The 24,477-nt window shown below is 30.0% G+C and overlaps 1 protein-coding gene across 2 annotated transcripts in view; it reads left to right on the top strand.

Moving 5' to 3' along the window:
- Positions 1-24,477, top strand: part of LOC117172818 (alpha-tocopherol transfer protein-like) — a 33,773-nt gene that overhangs the window by 3,409 nt on the left and 5,887 nt on the right. Inside the window, exons 2-4 of one of the 2 annotated variants that reach the window (XM_033361062.1) lie at positions 779-1,077; positions 2,443-2,806; positions 4,473-5,857. In XM_033361062.1, the coding sequence (XP_033216953.1) occupies positions 794-1,077; positions 2,443-2,806; positions 4,473-4,730 (906 nt within the window). In that variant the 5' untranslated portion in view covers positions 779-793 and the 3' untranslated portion in view covers positions 4,731-5,857. Of the gene's footprint in view, positions 1-778; positions 1,078-2,442; positions 2,807-4,472; positions 5,858-20,052; positions 20,417-24,477 lie in introns of those variants that run through there. The other variant, XM_033361063.1, reaches the window with a different exon arrangement.

The raw sequence follows: 24,477 nt of genomic DNA, 5'->3' as shown, positions 1-24,477 counted from the left end.
ACATTATTTATGAGACCGGTGAAGGTTGTGCCTTCCCGCCCCCACGAGACGTTGGAAAGGGGAAGGGGTTTCACCAATATGATTTCTGTGACCGGTCAAAGGGGTTATTTACCGCCCCCACGAGACCTTGGAAAGGGGAAGGGGTTTGAAGACATTATTTTTAAACCGGTCAAAGGGGTGTCCCCTCCACGAGACGTTGGGTGGGGAAGGGAAACCCCTTATAACAAAAAATACCTCTTAAATCACATAACCTTACCTAACATTTCTGACAGTCCCTTGGATATGCTAAAAATGTATTTTTTACCGGTACCGGCAGAGAAATTTATTCCTGGTACCAGCAAAAAATCTGTTTGCCGGTACCGACAGGTAGGTTCTTGTAAAATACAAAGTTATTGTATATTTTCTTTAAGATATTAAGTTAAATGATTTGGTGAAATTTATTTTCTGGAGGGTTATAAATTCAGTGTTCGACAGATTTTCGATCCTAAAATTTGAAATATTTTTACACTGAAACCGCATTTATATCCGCCGTCCGAGAACGTAAACATTGCCAAGCGAATATAAATGAGAGTTATGCAGGTATTTAAGCGCGAGAAGATATAAGTGAGACAGGATATAACCGCGGTTCCAATGTATTTAGGAATTTCTTCAATTCAGAATTGTTTAATTTGAAAGGATTTTTTTAACTGCAAACTTTTACGTTTTCTTCATAGAAAAAATATAATGCTTTGTTTCTAGAGCCGAGAATATTATTACAAAATTTTTGTTTTCAATGTAGAAAAATATTGAAAAGATGGCGACTATAAAATACGTCCCTCTCGAAGAAGAACTAAAAAGGAATCCAGAACTAAGAAAAGAAGATATAGAAGCTTTGCGAGAATGGTGTGAAAAACAACCACATTTGCCAAAAATGACAGATAGTGAACTTGTCATTTTTTTACATAGTAATTATTACCTTATGGAGCCAACAAAATCGACAATAGAAAACTATTACACCTCTAGGACCCATCTACCAGAATTTTTTTCAAATAGGGATCCAATAGGTTCGAAAGAATTGAGAGAAGCTATGAAAATTGGGTAAGTTGTTAAAAAATTATTATTATTAATATTATTACTTAGAGCTGGGCCATAATCTTATAAGAATTTAATTTAAATATTTTAATTAAAAATTAGATGCTACATGAATTATGTACACGTAACTGACTTGCATTTCAGGAAAAAATTTAATATGCAATAGCAGTTTTAATTGATACTTTATGCACAACTTGGGGCCGTCCAAAAACTAGGTTACCAATTTGAGCGGGGTGAGGGTGGCGGGGTCTTGATAATACACTTTAACAGTTTGCAAATTTTGTAAAAGATGGCCCTGCGATGGTACAGTTTAACAATAAATTTTTAATTTCGAAAATCACGTATAATGTTTCAGATTTCTTACAATCTTATTAAAGTATAATGTTACTTATACTTTGATTCCATTACAAAGATGATAAATATTTAACTTTCAATACTCTTCCTATATTCGAAAAAATTACATTCAAAGTCATTTTTCACGCTATGAAATTAGGAAGATACTTAGATTAAATAAATTTGTATTTTTTTAATGAAAAAAGGAATTTTTCAGTTGAATTCTTCTTTTATTGCTTTACATATTACAAAAGCCACATTTTTCTTAACTGAATCGATACTTTCCGCGAGAGGCAATATTGATTTAATTTTCAATACTTAAAATTAAAAATGGATTATTTCAGTAAATTCTAGAACTTTAAAAGCTTAAATATTTCCATATATGTATGCAAATATTTTGAATTTCGACTTGTTAAATTTATGTTAGGTCGTAATTTTTTTAAATTTATCATGATACAATATTTTTCATTAGACAACTTTCAAATTTTGCAATTTTATTCATATAAATTTTTAACTTACGCAATTAAATAACTTCATTTCAATAATGTACAAATTGGTGTATTAATTATTATTTACATATTAAATCTACAATTAAATGAATTATTAATTTATTATTTAACAATTGCTTACAACTTCAAGCTTTGAACAAAAAATCATTCAAGAGCACAGTATGAGATTTTTAGATTAAACTCAAGGGAAGTTTTGTACATTAAAATCATTTATTCCCAAGAATTTTTAAATTTAGAAAATTCCAAAATCCCTATTCCCGAAATCTCTATAAAAATGTAAGAGTTTTAATGATTAATAATTTGAGAAATACGTTTTTTCATGCCGAGCGAAACTGACCAAATATTGGGTTTTAGGAAATTCATAATTTTTCTTTGGGTTCATTACCTTTATTCACCAAAATTATAAATCCTAAGAAAAAAATACACTACCTCGCAATCCCTTTTGGACTTGAAATGAATTCAAATGAAGTGAAGTGAACTCATGCTGACTCAAGTGAATTCCAAAAATGAAATTGAAATTCTTTTTAAGGATCTACGTTCCTTTGAAGGGAACCACAAAGGAAGGTTACAGAATTATTTATTCAAGGCTTACTGATCTGGAACCATCTCACTTTGTTTATAATGACATGATGAAATTATACAACATGGTTATGGATCTTTTTATCCTTCATGAAGGAGCCTATAAAGGACATATCATTTTGATGGACATGCAGGGACTTCTTATTAGTCATGCAGGACGTTTAAGTCCTTTAGGAATAAAAAAATATCTCTACTATTTACAAGAGGCCCTTCCAGTTCGACTTAAGGGTCTTCATTTTATGAATTCTGTTCCTGTGATGGACATTATTTTGTCAATGATGAAACCATTCATGAAAAAAGAACTGATGGACGTCGTGAGTTCAAACTTACACCTACGCACAATTATTGCACATAATAGAACGCTCACAATTTTTGCACATATTTAATTTTTCCATTGTACTCTATTGAAAAACTCGATGTAATTTAAAAATTACTAGTACCATGAATCGTGCGATGCGTGGTGTCTGATTTCTCCGTTTGAGGGACAAACCAAAACTTTAATACAAAATAAAAACTTTGAATAACTATTTATTTTTCAGGTTAAATTTTTCTATTGTTCAACACAAAAAATTAAATATTTTCCAAAAGAGACAAATTTTATACAAAAAAGTTTGCATTTTCTAGCCCGAAAATATGTAATATCAACGAAAAACTTAATGCGCAAACAAGTGGTTGAATTTTAAAATAAATGTATGCATTCTCCACAAAAAAATCCAAATTTTCAATTAAAATTATCAATGTTCAACCAAAAAAAAATTACTTTTAATATTTCAATCCAAAAATATTTTAGTTTTAAATCAAAAACATTTGAATTCATAAAAAATTCATCAAAATAGTTCAATCCTCCTCCAAACATATGAATTTTGAATCAAGAAGATTAATTTTCGGTCAAAAAAGACAAATTTCCAGAAAAATGGTCACATTCTTAACCAAAGAGATGAATTTTAAACTAAAATGATGTGTCTTCAACAAAACCAGTAAATTTTTAACAAAGTCGTTTAGATTTTAACCAAGTGGTTAAATTTTCAACTAAACAGATGAAATTCTCAACAAAAAATATAATTTTGATAATTGAAATAAATTTTTTTACTAATTTTAAATTAATAATGAGTTGAATTTGTCCAAAAGACCAGGAATCTTCAAATTTTTTTTATTCTCTTGAACACTTTCAAAAGTTTAACAAAATTAAACATTTTTATCTTGACATCTTTAAAATGTTTAAAATCAATTAAAAAGATATTTAGGATTTTTAAAGGTGTTTCGAAGAGATTAAAAATGTTTTAAAACTTTGAAAGATTTCCGGAAGTTTATAAAATATTTTCTAATGTCTTTCCAATTTCTAAAAGTCCTAAACATCTCTTGAACTGACTGAAACTTTTCCTCAAATTGAAAAAAATATTTTAAAATAGAAAAATTATACTTTTTTGACATATCTAAAATATTTAAAATCTTTTTTGAATTTTCCCAAGAATTTCACGAAGATTATATTATTTCTGTAACTTCAAAAATAAATGAACAAATACACTTCAAAAATGAATAGTTATTCGAAATTTTTATTTTATAGTAAAAATTATTTTTGTTTAGTTAAAATATCAATTATGACAACATTTACGGGTTAAAAAATTGAACTGTTTCGTAGAAAATTCTCATCTTTTGGAAAAAAATCATCCTTTTGGGTTAAAAATGACTTGACAGGTCTCAAACTATGTAAACTTGAAAACAAATAAAGATGAAAGATAAATTTTTATTTGTTATTAAAAATTATTTTGCATTTCTTTGATAAAAATAATGTATTGTCCTTTTAGAGACGTCGAGTTTTACAACAGGGTGGCTTTTGCCTTAAGCTTTCTTGAATATATGAACGATAATTTATATTTAGTTAGTCCAATTGAAGGGAGCTATTGGAATTTTTCTAAACTTTTAAATTAAAAAATAAGAAAACTTTTGTGAGTGTTTCGATAATTCAAATAAAAATTGTAGCTGCACATCCATTCGAACAAAGAAAGTTTGGCAAAATTTATCCCAATTGAAATATTGCCAAATGAAGCTGGTGGCAATGCTGGAACTATTCCAGAATTAAGAAGCAATTGTCTCAAAAACATTGAGGAACATCGAGCCTGGTTTATTGAAGAAGAAGCCACAAGAAGAGTAAACGAATCGCTTCGTCCTGGCAAAGGAAAGACTGCCACAGAGCTGTTTGGAGCTGAAGGCAGTTTCAAAAAACTTGATATTGATTAATTATGAGTGATATAAATTATAAATTAAACAAAAATAGTTATAATTTAGGATCGGATTAGAACTACTGTGAAGTTAGCTGAAGAGCGCAGCTCGGATCTCACATGCGAAGAAACACAGTTACATCAGCGGCAATCGTGCGCGCGTACGTCAGGCATGCCCGTTGCTTCGTGACTTCCTCTGCCGCACAATGGGATGAAATAAAAAATCGAGGTTCAACATTCTTAGAAAAATTCAGCATTAAATTTTGGAGAGATTCATATGGCCTGATTTTGTTGTTGTTTAAACTATTATATTAATGCAAAGAATGAAGAAGTCGATTTTTCGTTGTTTTTGTTTTCTCTGTAAACAAATTTTTTCTATGATCAGCATTGTCAGACTTTATGCATTGGGGGTAGTTGAAAGCAAAAAATGACATTATTAAGTTAATTTTTATAAACAAATTAACTTAACAAATAGTACACGATTTCTTAGTATCTTTAAATGTCCACACCGGGCATTTGTTTATATAATATGTTTGTAAAATTAATAAAAAATATCAAATGATAATTTTCTATCACTAAACATCACTGAAGACATTATTTGAGGAAAATTAAGAGAAAAATCGATTTCTTTTTGCCTTTAAATGAATACACTGGGTATTTTTTTATACAATTTGTTTATAAAATTAATAAAAAATACCGTAGGCTAATTTTCCATCATTAAACATCATTGGTAATACAATTTTAGGGAAAACATGAGAAAACCCGATTTCTTCCTGCCTTTAAATGTCCACACTAGGCATTTATTTATATAATTTGTTTATAAAATTAATAAAAAATATCGTATGTCAAATTTTTATGATCTAGTATTAATTGTATTAATTTCTTCGATGAAAGCAAGTAATTTTAACGCAAAAAGGTATTTTTCAATCGTAAAATCCATTGCGTAGACTATTTGTTAAGTTAATTTGTTTATAAAAATTACCTTAACAATGTCATGATTTTGTTTTGCTTTCAACTACAAGTTATTTTAATTCTCGTTTTTTGATTTCATCCTACTATGTGCCGGGCTGACGATTCTCCGATCTAATACGCTCCTTGGTTATAATGAAATAATTTCTTAATAAAATGGGCAGAGAAAATTTAAAATCACAAGATTAATTGGCAACACATTTTTTTTACATCAAAAAATTTCTCACCAATGGGCAAGTCGATCGAAAATTTTTAAATTTTAATTTTTTAAAATTTTCTGTTTATGGGAAAACATTTTTTGTGTTAAGTTTATGGCAGTAAATAACCTTAGATGGAAAAAACTAAAACGACATCTTTTCGTTAAAATATAATACTTAAAAATATGACGCAAAATGCAATTTGGTTAATTTGTATCTAAGGTTGCCAGAAAAATGTTTTTTTTTTTAAATGTTTATGGTCTTTTTAATAAAATAAGGAAGCGCGTATATATTTTTAAGTTTCAAACAACATTCTATTATATTTTTACGGATTCTGAAGTCATGAGCCATTTTTATATGCGTAAAAGTTCGTTTACATATGTTTCTCTAGTAACTAGTTTATTAAAAATAACATCAAAAATTTGCCTAGGGCGCGCAACTGATGGTTCTTGCGCTTCGCGCTCGATTATGCATTTACCTCGCGCTACGCCCTCGGTCTTTATATTTTCGTACATTTTGTGATTGTGAATACTCTTTCGTTAAAAAAGCTTAGCTCGAGAGTTTGAGCGCACCTACGGCACGCGACTGAGGGCAATCGCATTCCCCGCTTAGTCTTTGCATTTCTTCCGCATTCAGGCACAGACCTTTTAAAATCAAAGGTGAACGGACCGACAACTGTAATTTTGTGATTTTGAACTCTCTTTTGTTAAAGCTCTTTTGGCTTTAACGAACACATTCTCATCACGTATCTCGTGCTTCTCACACGATTTTGTCCAACCTGTCAACTTTTCTACATTATATACAACACTTTTATATCAATTATAATACATTTTTTATTTAACTCTGCCTGGGATTACTTATTAAAAAATTGAAAAATAAAAATCAAATTGTATTTATCGAACTTATTTTTGTATTTGTTTCTTATTTTGCTTTAAATTGTATTCTAAACTGCTCTGAAACATGTATTATTTCAATAAATGTATATCATTACAATTCATAATATGCATAAAAATTGAATCATACTAATTCTTATTTCTTTCTTTTTATCATTTTTGGTTTGTTTTAAATGTTGTTTTTCACGATTAAATAAAAACTACTGCTCATCTGCATAGGGTCTAATACAGGAACATACATAGGGTCCTATATAGGAGCCTATGTCCTATTTCGTCTTTTCTGTGCTTTTTCCAAAAAGTTAATTTTTTAATTATTAATCTTATGTTTTACGATTAAAGGAAAATCTACTCGTCCTATCGAAAAATAATTAATAATGAATTTATAGATCTTTTCAGGCGAACAAATTTAAATTTAATTTTTTTTTTAAATTTAATTAAATTTAATATTTTTATTTAGAATGTGCATAGTTTGATCAAAAAATGGAATTTTTAGATTTTTCATTATTTTTGGTACGATCAAATTTGGAGAGTTCAACTTCTCGACCAAATCAAAAAAGTTTTTATCGTAATCCTGTAGGGGTTTCAAAAAGCAAAATTTTTCTTCTCTTGACTTTTTTCATATCATGCGTTGTTTGGCTTAAAATGTTCATTTTAGTTTTTTTTTTTGGATTTTGAAAATGCTGCAACTCTGATCATTTTCTTTTTATAAAAAGATGTCAGAAGGATAAATTGTTTAAGTTTTGAAGTACTATGAACAACCATGCATCGAATTTTTACATTTTGAAAAACTGTGGTTTCAAAAATTTTTTGTACGATCAAATTTTGAATTTTCAACTTTTTGACCAAATTGAAAAAGTTGTTATCATAATCTTGCAGGGCTTTCAAAAAGCAACGTTTTCCTTATTCAGACTTTTTTTCGTATCATGCGTTGTTTGGCTTAAATTGTTAATTTTAGTTTGTTTTTCTGGATTTTGAAAATGCTATAACTCTAGTAATTTTTGATTTTTTGAAAAAAGTCATTATGATAAATTGCTAAATTTTTTTAATTCTATGAATAACAGCACAGAGAATTTTTGAATTTTTAAAAAAGTGGTCTCAAAAATATTCAAAATGTGCCCACTTTATGAAATTTCATCCAAAATGGCTGGCTAACGAACTTGACCTTTAGTTTAGGACACTAACCGAGTGTACCAAAGGGCAATCTAATAGATTGATTTTTCCAAAAGTTATCGTGTTCACAGACAGACAGACATACAGATATACAGACATACGGGCAGACAGACATACAGACAGACAGATTCGTGAAAACCTGTTTTTCGGATTCAGGGGGTCTCAAAACGTGGAAATTTGACAAAAACTGGGGGGGGGGGTCAAATTTTACACAAATCTAATACCTTCTCTGATGAGAATGTAAAAAATATCGAAAATATTAAAGCCATTTCTTTTGGCAACTACAGGTAAAAATTAACAAAAGTTCATATTTCGTAATATTTTTAAATATTACATTTCAAAGAACAAAATTTGTTCTTACATTTTTTCAGTCCAAGGTTCATTATTTTCATAAACTTTACCCACAACAAATAAAAAAATGATCCATTTTTACGGATTTGTGTAAAACTGGCTTATGTTTCAGGATTCGTAAAAAAGAAAAATGTTTTTAAAAAACCATGTTTCCTATGCTTATTAAAAAAAGAATCAGAAAACATAGACAAAATTTTTTTCTCATTTTCCCCTGTATGGTTACTCACGCCATTATATTTACCCAGAAGAATTTTTTTCAACCATTTTTTCCATACACAAAAAATTTCTATTTTAAAATCTGCAATCGACTTTCCCAATGGTGAGAAGCTTTTTAATTTTTATTATTTGTTCGTAGTGCCGTTTTGAGTTTCTTTCGGTCCATCCTATTACTTATTAAGCACAAGCATCCTAGCAAAAAAAATCTGCATACAAATATTAGCACTTGCAAACAACTTTCTGTTACCAATTTTTTTCCTAATAATAACCCAATTAGACAAATATGTACTTAGTTGATAACAATAATTTGTTTTCTGTACCACTTTTAGAACTCTGTCAAATAGCATTTTTTAAAATATTTTTGTAACAGTTACGGGCCATTCACAGAAAGGAAAGGGTGGGGGGGGGGGGATTATTGCAAAAATTAAAATTAGAAATTTTATTTTACAAGCAAAACACCTAAATATAGACTTCACACTCTTTCCCCTATTTTCCCATTTCCCCCTTTAAAAAAAAGAATTCCTCTTTATTCCCTGTTTTCAAGAAACTTCCGCTTTTTGAATGATTAGAACCGAATAAAAAATGCAACTATTTTTCTTTAAAAGTTATTTCTTTTCAATTAACAAGTCTACTATTATATTTAGGGTTCAGAAATTAATCCCTGTTGGTTAAAAAATCTACTATTTGATAGAAGATTAAAATATTTTGTTGAAAATTCAATGTTTAATATACTACTTCGTTGAATGTTGAGCTATACTTCGTTAGAAATTCATTTTATTGGTTTGAACTATTTTGTAGAAAATTATTCTTTTTTCTTGAAGATAATTTTTTTTGAACTAAAAACTTAATTGCTTAATTATTGGTTAAAAATGTATTGTTTTCAGTTAAAAATTCAACTATTAAATTTTTCGTTGAGAATTCATCATATATTGTTGAAAATTCAACTATTTCATCAAAAAATTGTTTCTAGCTTAGCTAGAAAATTAATTTTTTTAAACTGAAAATTGAAATGTTCCGTTCTTGATTGGAAATTAAGTTGTCTATTTTTGTATAAAATTAGACCTGTTGGTTGGAAATTCAACGTCTTTCCCAAAAGGCAAACTTGTATGTTAAATACTCATTTTTTGGTTGGAGTTCCGTAATTTTATTTAAAAATTAATCAACTTTGTTGAAAATTGAACTATTTTGTAGCAAGTAATTTTTTTGTTATGTTGAAAATTAATTTTTTTGAAGAACAAATTTAACTAGTCCATTTTGAAACGCTTTTAGCTTTGTGGACAATTTGACTTTTTCGTTTAAAAATTCAATCTTTCTGTTGTAAATTGGTCTTTTTAGGTTAAAAATTTAACTGTTGGGTTCAAAATTACCTTTTTGGTTTAAAATTCATATTTTTGGGTAGAAAAGTCAACTGGTTTGTAAAGGATTCACCGTTTTTACTTGAAAAATCAAGAATTTGGTTGACATATTTCTTTCTCTCTTGAGTGAATAATATTTCTTGGTTGAAAATTCATCTCTTTTGGTAGAAATGTTTTTCTTTTTGGTTAGAAGTGCAACTGTTTGATAAAAGTTATTCTGTTTCGGTTAAAAATGAACTTTTAGAATGAAAATTCAAATTTTCTACTTCAAAGATTAACAATTGTGTTAAAAATTCGTCCTTTCTGGTTCAATTGAACTGTTTTTGGCTTAGAATTAAAATCTTTTTGAACTATTTTTGGTTGAAAATGAAACTGTTTTGTTGAAAATTCGTCTTGTTGCTGTCTTAAAAAATTCGTTTTCTTGAATTGAAAATTCATCTATTTTGATTAAAGGCAAGTATTGTTGGTTGAATTTTAATATTTTTTGTAGAATAATTCGACATATTGATTCAAAATTCTTCTTTGTAAGTAGGCAATTCAGTTATTTAGTTATAAATTGAACTATTTATTGAAAAATCATCCCGTTCGCTCGAAATTTTAATTATTTGGTTGGAAATTCAAGGATTTTAATAAAAAGTAATCTTTTTCCGAAAAGTCAACTGTTTTGTTGAGAATTTTGACTGTTTAAGTAGACAATACGTCCCTCACGATAGAAAATTCGTATTTTTTTTTGTATAAAAATTCTTGCTTGAAAATGCATCTTCCTTGACTGAAAATACAACTCGCTTTAAAAAGTTTCGTATTTTTGGTTTGAAGATTTCACTATTTATTTTAAAATGCAAGTGCTCGTGTTTGAACTTCATTCTTTTTTATTTGGAAATTCATCTCTTTTTGTAGGTAATTAATCTTTTGTTTGTTGAAAATTCAACTATATATCTATATATTTTGTGAGAACTTGCGCTTAAAGGGGGTTAGGAGTAGTTTTTGAATACCAATCTTTTTACGTTTTTCTAGTTTTATAAGTTACACTTTTTTCTTACAATTGGCTAACAGAAAAGTTTTACCAATAATACTTCAATAAAATGAGTTGAGCGGCAAAACTGTCTGAGCCACTATATTCTCAAAATTGTATTTTTTGTATTTTCATAGGATATTTACATAAAACAAATACTAACAAAAAAATAATTTTTTTAAACGAATAAATGCATTTACTTAAATCCTATTTCTTTCCATCAAGAAAATATTCTTCAACAGTAGTAATTTTTATTTAATCCAGACACTTATCTTTCGTTGATCTAAAGAAATGAATTCTTTGGCTATATTTCCTTGGTCAAAATAAATATTTCTTACATTTAAGAACATAATTTCCTTGATTCTAAAGGTATAGATTCTTTAAAATCTGATTATTCCTTTAAAGAAATATTTATTTGATTCAATGAGTTCGATTCTTTGAACTGATTCGGACTCATTTAAATCAATAATTTTTCCATACTTGAATAAAGAATTGAATTTAATATAAATCAAAGAAGTAATGATTTAATTTAAAATAATAAATAATAATTGTTAAATTGAAAATATGTTTATTTGTTACAACGAGTTCATGCATTTGTACCAATGAAGCATTTATTTAGATCAACAAGATATTGCGTTTAGATAAATATCTATTTCTTTAGTTAAAGGAAATATTTCATGTCATTACTGGAATTTAATTATTCATAAAAAATAAAAATTTATTCCAACAAAGTCATTTTTATTTTGAATCAAACATTTATTAATTTCACATCATTTTTTCAAATGAATATTTCTTTATATTAAAGAAATGTGTGACTAAATTCAAAATCCATGTTTTTGATTTGAAGAAATATTTCTTTGGCATTTATGGTGAGGGTTAAATATGGCTTTCCACCTTAAAATTTGCATATTGCGACAGCCTCGTGGTCATCACTGTGGACTTTACACTAGACCGATATAAGTTTGATTCCTGCGGAAGGTAGATTTTTCATGGAATTTTTCTGTTTCAGGTTCATCAAGATTTTAAATGATTTCATTTGTTTAAATTGAATATGTATAATCATAACAATGTTAATTATTATATAATCTAAAAGAATTCAGTTGTTCTTTTAAGTAAATATGTACTACAATGTAATCAAAAGTCATAACTTTGTAATAATTACATAACTCAGTTGTAACAATATTACTTAAAGTTGTTACCTCATTGTTACAAAACAGTAATATCACCTACATATAACACTGCAATAGAAAAAATCGAGAAAACTATTATTACAAATATTAGAGAACGTCTTTAACGTTATGCGCCAGTGACAGTTACATAACGTAGTTACATTGAAACAAGTCCTAAAGAATACCTGTAAAAAATTATGGAGATATAAAAGATACTTAACAATTTTATAATAATCCCAGTGTTATTATTGGTGTAGAACTCAATTGTAACATTACATTACATTGTAACTTTACATAAATATAACAAGTTTAATATAAAAATGTTGTCACATATGTGTAACAACTGCTACAGAACAAATATTGCAAATACATATAACAACTGTTGTTTAACATTTCCGTCACTTAAATGTAACCACTGTTATAAAACACTTTCACCTACCTAATACACAAAGTCGCACTAACTAAATTTAAAGAAGGAATTGATTAATAAATCAAATTATTCTGTGCCCAGCTCTATGATAAATAAATCTGAATTATAGTATGAAGCTTGAAAAACGCAAAATAATACTTCATAAAATCCCAAGTTAAAAAATATTCCTAAGGTCTCGCTAAAGTACTAGGTACCTAAAAGAAAAATAAGAGGACAAATCAGTGCTGATGGAACTTTTTAAAACATCACTATCGATAAAGTCCCATTTATTTATTTTTTTTTATTTTAAGCAGGACTTTTTCAGTACGAAAGTACCAGAAAAGTCCCACTTCAGCTTTTATTACATTTCGTCGTGTCCAAATGACAAGGTGCCATCTTGATAGAACAAAATGGAAAAATGCTATTTGTGAAGCAGGGAACCTTTCTATTTGTTTCTGACCAGATGGGAGCTTATCATTTGGACACGTCGATTTTTGCAAGCCCTTAATAATTCTTGAGGCAAAAGTACTACACAAAAAGTTCAATTTTATTTTATTTTTTCAAAACTTTTACAAGTTATGACAGAATTTATGTCCCAAAAAATAACTGCTGATTGGACTTTTGTAGACGAAAGTATCGAAAAAGTCTTAATATTTATTTTTTGGTGTGCATTTTAAGCAGGACTTTATTATTACAAAAGTACCAGAAAAGTCCCATTCAATCTACTGTCGAAATATGAATGGTATCATTACTGGTTTCACTGAAAAAGAATGTTGCATTAAATAAAGTATGCTGAATTACTTGGCTGATTTTACTGGAAAGAAGAAAGTATTTTCTTTTTAAAAGAGACCGATTTTCTTAAATCGACAAATTGATAGAATCAGGACAAATATTTGAATCAAGAATATATTTACTCCAAACAAAAAACTATTCAGTTACATCGTTCCATTATACTTATTTGCGTGGAGTTTAATAGAATATTGAAATAAGAATATTATATTTTTATGATAATACAGTAATACAAGGTGATGAATTTTATTTTTGCATTAAATTAAGTAAGCCACTTAATTTCAACCGGAAATGGAACTTCAGTGCAGTGTCTCCTATCTGATATACGAGTAATATTCTGGTAATATGATGATTAACTGACAGGTATGTTGAGTTCAGGATGATTTTCAATCGCGCGCTCTGAAATTCAATATGTGCTGGCAAAAAGGCGTGCGCGAAATGCGATGTGCAAAAAAAGGGTGGAAATTTAAGTCGGGGCCTGGCCATTCTACGGCTGGAGAGCCCGGCCTTAAGTCAGGAGCTGGCCGGGGTGCCCGACTTTAAGTCGGGCTGTGGCCGGGGTTTCTGGTCGGAATCGGCCAGCGTCCGGCCATGGGGCATGGCCGGGAACTGGCCGGCGAGCTCGACCGTGGCCCGGACAAGATCAATTGGTGCTTTACTAGATTTAAATGATTCGGGTTTCGATTGTATGAAGAGGATCAATCACTGAATTAGGGGCTCAATCTGATTCTTTTTTACTGTAGAAATGGAGCATATTAATTACTCTCATAAGCTAAATTTCATAAAAGTTAAGGTACCAAATTTTAAGTTTTCTTTTTCTAATTATTTATTATTATGCGGCGTTACGTAAATACAAAATACACGAGCTTATAACAGGAACTCTGAAATTTAATCGTGAATGTTAAAAATTTCTTAATAAAATTTTTTTAACTTTCCTGTAAGGTTTGGTTTTTAGGTGTTTCATACTATTTTACAACTTTAAGATTGATAAAAAATGTAAATTTTTTCTGAACATTTGCAACTTTTCATGAAGATGGAACTTCGAATTTTTTTCTAGATAAAAAAAAACAGTGCGAATTTCAAAAAAGTGTCATCGAATTTTTTTCACAAAAAGCATTGTTTGTAAGTCTGAACTCATGAAACCTTAAAATTTGTAGTGTCAAAAAGATATTCACCCAATATATTTCCACGCGTGGAAGCTACCGCCTTGAACATTCGGTCATAAGATTAGTCTGATCAGAGCGCAGTCAGCCCCCGACTGGGATTTTGACATAAATTTTGCCTGGCGAGTCCCCGAGCAGCGCACGGCTAGGCTCTTAAAAAACAAACATAGTCCGGTCAGTCCCCGACCAGAAACCTTGTTGTACCAGGGCTAACCCGGGCTATTTCCACACGGGCACTTAGCCGAATTTAGGCGATTTTAGAAGAGGCGCTAAGAAAGCAACTGAGAGTAGCCTATATGGCGTCGATAGCTCTGAATTATATTAATTTCATGTTCCTTATAAGTAATAACTGAACGATAGCGCATAAATTTTATGAATTTCAACAATCAGCTGACTTAAGTTAACCTATAAATTTCATTTCACACGCACGCATTGACGGAAACTCAATAGTCTTTCTGGCTTAAATTACCTATACGTACATAAAGCATTACATACATTACGTACATAAAGCAGTTGACTTTCTACCAAGCGCGTTACTTAAATTCATGTTATAATCATCAGTTGACTTTCAATTGGCGAACGATCCTTTTGGCTACATCTAAAAGTCAAGTGCCTTTTTTTACTAAAATTCAGATATTCAAATTGATCGAAGTAAATTCATATACTTATTTTGACTACTATTTTAATCGAAAAAATTTTCATCTTCTTGAGGCAAGATAATGAATGTATTCAGCAGAGAACTAATTTTTCTTAGCACGATGCTTGAATATTTTCCTTCAAATAATTATTAATTTGAAATGAATGTCAGATTTACTGCGAAGATACCTGTGTTATCAAAGATAGAATCACATCAGTTTCCTCAATATAAGAACTGTAGATTTGATACAGTAGACATTGCACACATACTATGAAAATGAATATATTGGTCTAAATTAACTCAATTCTTACTGCATGAGTATCTTAATAAATATAATAATCGACAAGTTTATGCAGTATGAGGTTGGTTCTCTTCGCCGTTAACCTAATACATTCTGTTCGCAGCATGAAATTGGTTCGCAGTGATAACTTTTTTTTCATTATTTTATTTCGAGATACAATTATTTTGAGATTCAATAATATTTAAAAAAATTTTAACATTGGTGCACATAATTAATATAATTATGGGAATGTAGTTAGGAATTTGCAACTTTTATAAACTACCAACTTTAGGCTAACACACAAATCAAATCATTCATAAAACTAGACAAAAATTCTAAGTTTATTGCGTCGGTAAGTTTTTTGTGGTAAGAATTTAAATGATGAAATTGAATTTAAAATGATGCAAGACTCAAAAGTCATTTCATTACTAAAATTATTAAAAGTTTGTAAATGCACTGCCTCTATAATTTTGTTCGCTGATAATTTGAATTTATTAATCTACCTAAAATTAAACAATTTCGAATTTTTTAACCGTCAAAATTTTTCGTGAATCGGAAAATGACTGGGAATTTTTTTCCTCGATTAAAACGGCCACCCTGCAATTATTTTTGTGTAGTCTTCAAGGTAATAAAAAAGGATCGGAATTGGAAAATAATGATAAATATTGCTGCTAAGTAGGAATTTTTTTTAATAAAGAAAAATTACTTTTCTATATTCGGCTGGATTAAAATTGGTTTTTAAAATTGTGGATTACCTGAGCCTTATTTAGTTCAAATTAGAGTAGCAGGACATAATTGTATTTTGTTAACACACAATTATTGTGTTCGATATAAGCAGTTTGAAAATCACAAAAATGGCAAAATTCATGAAAATTATAAGTAAAAAAAAATAGTTTTGAAAATATAAAATGATCATGTCTTATTCTAATTTAGCCTAAATAAGTTTTAGGCTACAGATTTGTTAACTTTAAAAAAAATTGTAATCTAGCTGAATCCAAAAATTAATTTTTCCCTAATTAAAAACTAATTTCTTTATTCGGCAGGAATTTTTTTCATAATTTTCAATTTCATATTCTTGCTTGCTATCAGAAAATAAATTTGAAACATTAAAAAATTTAAAACATTTTTTAAACTTCTTGACACCACTAAAACTTTTTTTTTATTTTGAAAACATTCCACTGAGTTTCTTTTACTAAAAGAAAAAATCGAGAAATGCAACTAACTTACAATGCTTAAGCGCCCCAAAATTTAATTATTACAATATTGTAGGCTTTCAATATTTTCAACTAAAACCTTGAATAAATCAATTTTCTGATGATAAATGTTGTCAAAGGGAAATCGTTGTGTAACTTCCAGTTAATAGACAAACACTGTTAAATTCAAACATCCAAATTATGAAGATCCAAATTTAAATGAGGAACGCTATAGCATAGGCCATATAGTTTATAAAATTCTAAATTGACAGCTTTTAAACTCTAAAAATAAATTTTTTAAATTCTTTTGTTCAAACTTAAGAGTTTTATATTTAGAAGAATAAAAATTTAGCGGATTCAAAGCCAACACTTAAAATTCTTACCAAAAAATGGGAACGTTCGAGGATAAATATTTGTTAGTAAGATATTCTAAAAATTATAAACTTTAATTTAAAATCTACAAAACTGAAAACACTTTTTAAATTTATAACACAATATCATAATTAAAAATGTCGAAATGAAATATTCAAAATTATTACTTGAATATGGATACATATTCAAAATGTAATTATTTCAGTGAATAATAAAGTCAATTTGAAAGCCTGCGAAACTGAAAAATTCTGAAAAAGCATTGAAGACTGACAACTTTTAAAGCAGCTTCCCAATTTGTCAAGCCCCTTGCCAAATTAATCTAAAAGAAAATAAAACAATTTTCTTTAAAAAAACTATGCGAGAAATAGGCATTTAAAATTTTATTATTTTAAATTTCCTGTATACTAATATTTTTTAAATTCATAAACTATACAATTTAAAATTAAAATCAGATTAACCTTGTTTTACATTTTCATATTATTAATTGGCAATGCAATACTTCGCGCATGCTGTGGCGCGCGTATAATGTTGCTATTTTAAATAATTAAGTATATATTTAATGCGGATATTATAAGTATGTGTATGTATAAAAACTTAATTAAATTCAGTTTTTTAGTCGAAGAATTCAATAATCATAGAAAATGTCATTAATAATAGCAAATTTAATGCAGATATTATTAGTATGTACATTCATAAATACTTAATAATATTAAGTTTTTCAATCAAAAGTTAATTTATCATAGACTACAAATGGTTAAAATTTTGGCAATCACCCATATACTTACATAATTCTTTTTTATTATGTAAATAACAAAATATAAATACATGGCAGCCTAAAAAGGGGTTTATTACTGTTTTTATTGTTTAAGAAGTGTTATTTTGCATTAAAAACTGAGTAAGAGTGTATTGTATAAAAGAGTTGGATAAATTGAAAACTGCGCATTTTATGGAGATTTTTGTACAGTAGAAAATCGTTTTTGGTCATGAAGACTATTAAAGCATTTTTTCACTTGAATCTTTTTTATTGTGTATTAGTTTTAGATATTTTATAACATTTTAAAATGTTTAAAGAAAAAAAAGTATCGAGCCCTTTTTGAAATAAGTAAAATTCAATTCTCAAATCTTTCTAAATAGAAGATGGTATATTAAAGTCTCTCAAAAATGTTAAATTATCATTTTCAATAATCATAACAAAGATGTTTTCTTTAAAGAATACTTGAGTTCCAAGTGCTTCGGTAGCGAAGTGGTTAGAGCGCGCGGTTAGGACACACTAGTTTAGATAATTTAGGTAGGGTTCGAATCCTCGGGGAGTGCCTATTTTTAAAGCGTTATGTGTGCGATTATCTGTGTATATGTAACCGTGCGTGGGAATTAAATAATTAAAAAAATGAAGATTATATAACAATAATTACAAAAACCATTTTTTTTCGTTGAGAAATAGTGTTTTGAATTTGCAGCAATTGACGCTTAGAATTCAGATTTCTTGTTTAACAGGCTCTTCTCAAGTAAAAATTTCGTTAAGTTGAGGCACTAGTCTATTGCTCCGATACTACACATTCTTACATTAAGAAAATATATTTTTGAAGTGTGTCGGAAATGATTTCTTGGAAGTAAACTATGTTCTGCACTTAAATACACGCCTCTATATGAAGTAACGCAATAAAGTTTTAGCATAATAAAATGTGATATTCCATCTAAGAATACATTTTCTCAGATTAAGAAAATGTACGCTTGTTCCAAGCATATGGTAGCAACTATTTATTTATTTGGAACACATTCATATTCTATCGTCTCCATTCGTACTGCGATTGACTTGAACTAAGTTTAATTTACTTGATTCAAGAACAATTGTTTTCGGTGTACGTGCTGGTTTCGTTGGTCCTTTTTGGCACTTTTGTTCTAAAATGTTGCTCAAAATAAAAATAAAGTGGGATGTTTTTGATATACTTTTGTCCTTCAAAAAAGTCCCAGAAGTACTTCCAAAAATTTCGGAAAAAATACAAGGGAACTTTTCTAGTAGAGAAGAGTGGTCCTAAGTCGGCATACTATGAGATTTGGTATAAAACAGAGGGTAGACAGGATTTAATGACGCTTTAATGTCTGATCAGGTACCACGATCCCTTATCTAAAAATTTAATATGTTCGGAGCAGTGCGGGGTGATTTTTGCGGTCGGAATGCAGCGCAAAGTGAAAAGGTCGATTTTTGCTATTTCTCAAATTGGTGGTCCTAAGTCGGTACCCCTGGTCGTGAGTCGGCACATTATTTTTTTTTCGTTCAAATGCAAAAAAGGGCAGGGTACGTAAGTTTTAAGAGGAAATGGACAAATGTAAACTGATTACAATAAAAAACACGTAGCATACTGTAAATGAGAAAACACAAAAAATAAAAGGACACCTACCAGAGAAGCAACATGCAGTCAAAACACAAACTAAAAAACAAAACTAACAAGAGACGAGGTCCATGCAATTGAAAAACGACCAAATAAAATAATACACAATTAACAAAAAAGCAAAAACGAAAAAGGTGCCTACTCAGGACTACCAGTTTGGTCCCAACTCAGGACCGCTACGAATGTTTACACATTTCATGCTATGGCGCACACGAAACAAATCTGAATGAAAAAACCAACCTTATCAGGCGAAAGCACGCAGAAAACAGAACCAATGCATGTATTCGATTAGACTTTTCAAAATATTTACACACTTAGGGCCGTGAGCCAGGGGGGGGGATTATTTTTTCTGGTTAAGGCCTTGTACACGCCAGTAGATGCTTCACAAAAGTGGAAGAGAATGGAATTCCGTTTGCACGAAAAATGTATACCTCGCTCACCATACGAGACGAAAACTGTAGTAACAATTGTCAGCGTAAATTACGACTGTGTCTACCAACCTGTCATACTCTCTGAGAAACACGAGGATACCAGTTTAACCTACGGTGCCGACTTAGGACCGCTCTCCCCTACTAATGCACTATTTGGATTTAAAAAATTTTTTAAAGAATTTTAGGACTTATATAAGCACAGATTTGTCTCATGCCTAGTGCTTTACGGGAACTTATTCGGGATCCCAATGGGATCTCAATGGGACTTTCTTCATTACTCGAGCTTGTTCATTAAATTTCTTGAATATTTAAAAAATAAGAAACAAAAAATTGAAATCTTTAAAGGATCTATGCCCCTATGGAAAGGACTACGAAGGAAGGATACAGAGTTTTTTTTTTAAAACTTCTCGATCTCGAACCAACGAATTTTGTTTATAATGATGTTCAGAGATTATACAACATGATTGTGGATCTTTTTAACATCTCTCACGGAACCTCTACAGGAATCGTCATTTTGATAGACACGAAAGGACTTTCTTTTGGTTATGCCGCTCGTTTTACTCCTTTAGGAATACAAAAATATCTCTACTATTTGCAAGAAGCTTTTCCGGTGCGACTCAAGGGTATTCATTTTATGAATGCAGTTCCGGTGGTGGAAATAATTTTATCAATGGTGAGACCATTCCTGAGACAGGAACTAGTGGAAATTGTAAGTTCACTCTTATAATTTTTTTATCATTTATAAGACAGAGATCCTATGTGCCACATTACCCCATGATACATACTGCACCGTGTGCTATGTTAGCCCTTATTGAATATTACGCCAAATATACTATATATCTTCGCTAAAAACATAGACGCGATGTGCTACACTGCTCATGTGTCACATTACCCTAGGTGTCACGTTGTCCCATGCGCCATATTACCTCATGAGACATAATGCCCTATGTGCCATATTTCCCCACGTCAAAGAAATTTTACCATATAGTTCTTAAAAAAATGTATGCTATTTTAGTAATTAAAATAAATAAATAAACGAAAACACATCAGTATTAACCGTTTTTCCATTCTCCTAGATATTCATATAACAGAGTTATATTGGAAATTTGGAATATATCGGTTTAATAGTATGAGCTTAAGGTCGTCCAAGTTACTAACAAATCAAATGTTTTCAGTTATAAGTGAAAACTAAAAAAATTAATCGATGACTCAAAATTTCCTGAAAATAATCGTTAAGTCTCGTCTAACAGAAGCATATTAAAATCTTTGATCAAATCGGTAAAATAATGTAGGCTCCAGGTGTTATTAAATTATTAAAAATTGTGATTATTTGCATAATAAGTAAAATATCTCTAGAAATAATGTATGAATCAAAAATGTTCTAAAAATAGCACTGAAGCTTTATCTAGTCAATTTATCCGGAAATTTTTAGACGAATCGATAGAGATTATAGGCTATAGGTCGATTAAACTGCTAAAAAATTTAATTTTGGGCATACAAAGTGAAATAACTCAAGAAATAATAATTAAATATAAATATCCTAAAGAATTCTCCTGAAGCTTTATCTATTGAATTTATACTTAAATTTTTAGACAATTTGGTTAAAAATTGTAGGCTGTAGGTCAACCGAACTATTAAAGAATAAAATTTTGGGTATCTGAAGAGGGAAAACTCTAGAAATAATCAATAAATCTAAATTTCCCTAGAATGCATCTGGAGCTTCATCCATTAAAATTATCTTGATATTTTTAGACGAACAGTTTCAACATTGCAGGCTATAGGGCTACGAGTATAGGGCTCAATTTTACGCATAGAAAGTGAAATAACTCTAGAAATAATTAATAAATTAAAATTTTCTGAACAATGTCCCTGAAACGAAAATTACCATTACAAAGTTTTTTCTTGGGAAGAAACTATTTATATTTACATATATTTTTTCAAATTCCTCGACAAATTTGAAATAAAACAAAAAATTCTAAAAAGGCGTATATAAAAAAATTAAAAAGCGCGTTTTTTTTAAATTATCATTTTTTCGACAATTTGAAACTTCGGTGATTCGGAATTTCATGAATTTATTAATGTCAGCAATTAAAATTTTTAGGAATATGGACATTTTAGGAATTAAATAATTTTGGAATATTTCAATTTCATTAAAGAACATTTTCGGTAGTTTTATTTGCTTTTTGTTAATTAAAAATTTCGGTAATATTCATTTTTCGAACATTTTTGGCAAATTATTATAAATTTGGGGAAATTCAGTTGCACATTTCGTAAATTAAAGGTGCGTTTACGCAAAAGAATTGGAAATTTCGCAAAAATTTTTGTTCCTTTTGTTACCTTGTAAATTTGTAAGTTTCCGAATATGTGTAACAGTATCAATTTACAAAATATACAGTTACAGAATTTAGATTTTAAATCAGATTTGATGAAATTATGACATTTTGTTGATTTATTTTGATCAATTTGACTTCATTACTGATATTTTCTTTTCTGTTTTTGTCTGCTTCTTCTGCTTGGAGTACATTTTTAAAATTTATCAAATGAGTTTAGATTGACTTCTCGAAAAATGAGCAGGTTTTTTCGCGAAGAACACGCGTCTGAACTTCCCGTGCGTTGCGCTAGTGTGAAAATATGTACAAATATGGCCGTTCACGTGAAAAGAATAATATAACCTCAATTCATGTGCAATTAAATACTCAATTAAATATACAATGTACGATAAATATATAATTTATAAAGTGAAAGTGCAATATTGAAATGGTAAGTACAATACTAAAAGACCTATAAAAAAGAACGAGTTTAATCACGGAAATTATTTTCCTGTATATATCCAAGTGCGAATTGCCGGAGCTGAATACACGGCCCAGCGTTGGTCCAATTTTGGCATCCAAATGTCGGCTAAAGATATTGGGCCAATATCGGCATTTTAATCGGCCCAGTGTTGAGCCAGTGCTAGCAGCCTATATTGGCTATTTATATTTGCCGATCCTCCACCGATGCTTGGCCCAGTATCGGCACTTTATTGCGCCAAGTCTCACTTTTAGTATGGGGAAATATGTTTCACGAGGATCAGCCAAAGTCTGGCCTAGGGATGGCACATTACTGGGCCAAGTGTCACTTTTACCACGGCAAACCATGTTTTATTTAAATCGGCCCAATGTTGAGCCAGTGCTGGCCGCCTATATTGGCTATTTATATTTGCTGATCCTCCACCGATTCTTGGCCTAGTGTCGGCACTGTATTGTGCCAAGTATCACTTTTAGTACGGGGAACCATGTTTCACGAGGATCAGCCCAAGTCTGGTCCAGTGACGGCACATTACTGGGCCAAGAGTCACTTTTACCACGGAAAACAATGTTTTATTTAAATCGGCCCAATGTTGAGTCAGTGCTGGCAGCCTATATTGGCTATTTATATTTGCCGATTCTTCACCGATGCTTGACCCAGAATCGGCACTTTGTTTCACCAAGTCTTAGTTTTAGCACCTAATAAACAAATCTTACACGACAGATAAAAAAATTTATGGAAAAATTGTCAAAGTTCACGATGAAATTTGTTAAGTTCTGCCATTAAAAATTGTTAATGTTTATACTAATTACATTTCCTGTCATTGCAAAAAGTTGTAAAGCAGGCTACAACGGAAAAAAAATGAAATATTACGCGAAGAAAAATTGTAATCGATTTAAATTATTTATTTAAAAATTAGTGTATAGATATTTCTGTTAACATTTCGTGTATTTTACATTTACACAACGTCACATAATAATAAATAATTAGAAAAAGTTAGCTTAAAATTTGGTTCTTTAACTTTTCTGAACTGCAGCTAATGAGGATGGCTTTTTCATAGAGTTTCAACCAGTTTAGCGGAGTGGTTAGCACGCCCGACTGCTAGGCGACAGATTTAGGTATATAGATGTAGGTTCGATACCCCGTAGCGTTAGAAATTTTATTTGCAATATAATGTTCAAAATGTAATATATGTATTCAGTCTAAACAGGATCATTAATATTTATATTCAAAGCACTCGAAATCAATTAATATTTATTTTTTAAATATCTTTTTTGTCATATCCTTAGACCGTAGCCAGTGTTAGGCCGACAATGGCAGCCAAACCCTGGCTGCCAAGTCAAGGCCATAGTTATTGATCTGGCAATGGCACGACGATGACAGCCAGGTTTGGTCCAATACTGGTACCCAGTGTTGGGCCGACAAGGCAGCCAAACCATGGCTGCCAAGTGCAGGCCATAGTTATCATTCCGTCATTGGCGCGATAATGGCAGCCAAGCATCGGCAATATTGTTGCCGATTATGGGCCAATGTTGGGCCGTATGTGACTTCGTACTTGGGTATTATCCTTACTTACCTTTCTTAAGTTTCATACGACTTTAAAAAAATGTATGACCACATTTACACTTGCGCAGAAAGTTGTGCCTTTAAATTAATAATTATTTATTACATGGCCCAATAATTTCATAAATAATATTTGATACTTATTGATTTGAGGTTATATTATTGTGTTGTTACGATTATCACGCGGGCGGCTATATTTGTACCACGTGATTCGTACAAATTGTAATGACCGGATGTAATTCGCTTTCCTGCGGCTATGAACAGCACCATCGGTGACGCAAAATGCGCGGTTTGTTTCGAAATCATGAGAATCAAAAATGAAATACATTTCACTCAGGAAATGTAATATAAACCGAGATAAAAGATTGGCCAGCAACAGTCGGGTAAATCGACATGAAAAATATAACTTTACTGAGAAAA

This window comes from Belonocnema kinseyi, chromosome 5, assembly GCF_010883055.1.
Source record: "Belonocnema kinseyi isolate 2016_QV_RU_SX_M_011 chromosome 5, B_treatae_v1, whole genome shotgun sequence".
NCBI lineage: Eukaryota > Metazoa > Arthropoda > Insecta > Hymenoptera > Cynipidae > Belonocnema > Belonocnema kinseyi.
This window is presented reverse-complemented; position numbering and strand designations above follow the sequence as displayed.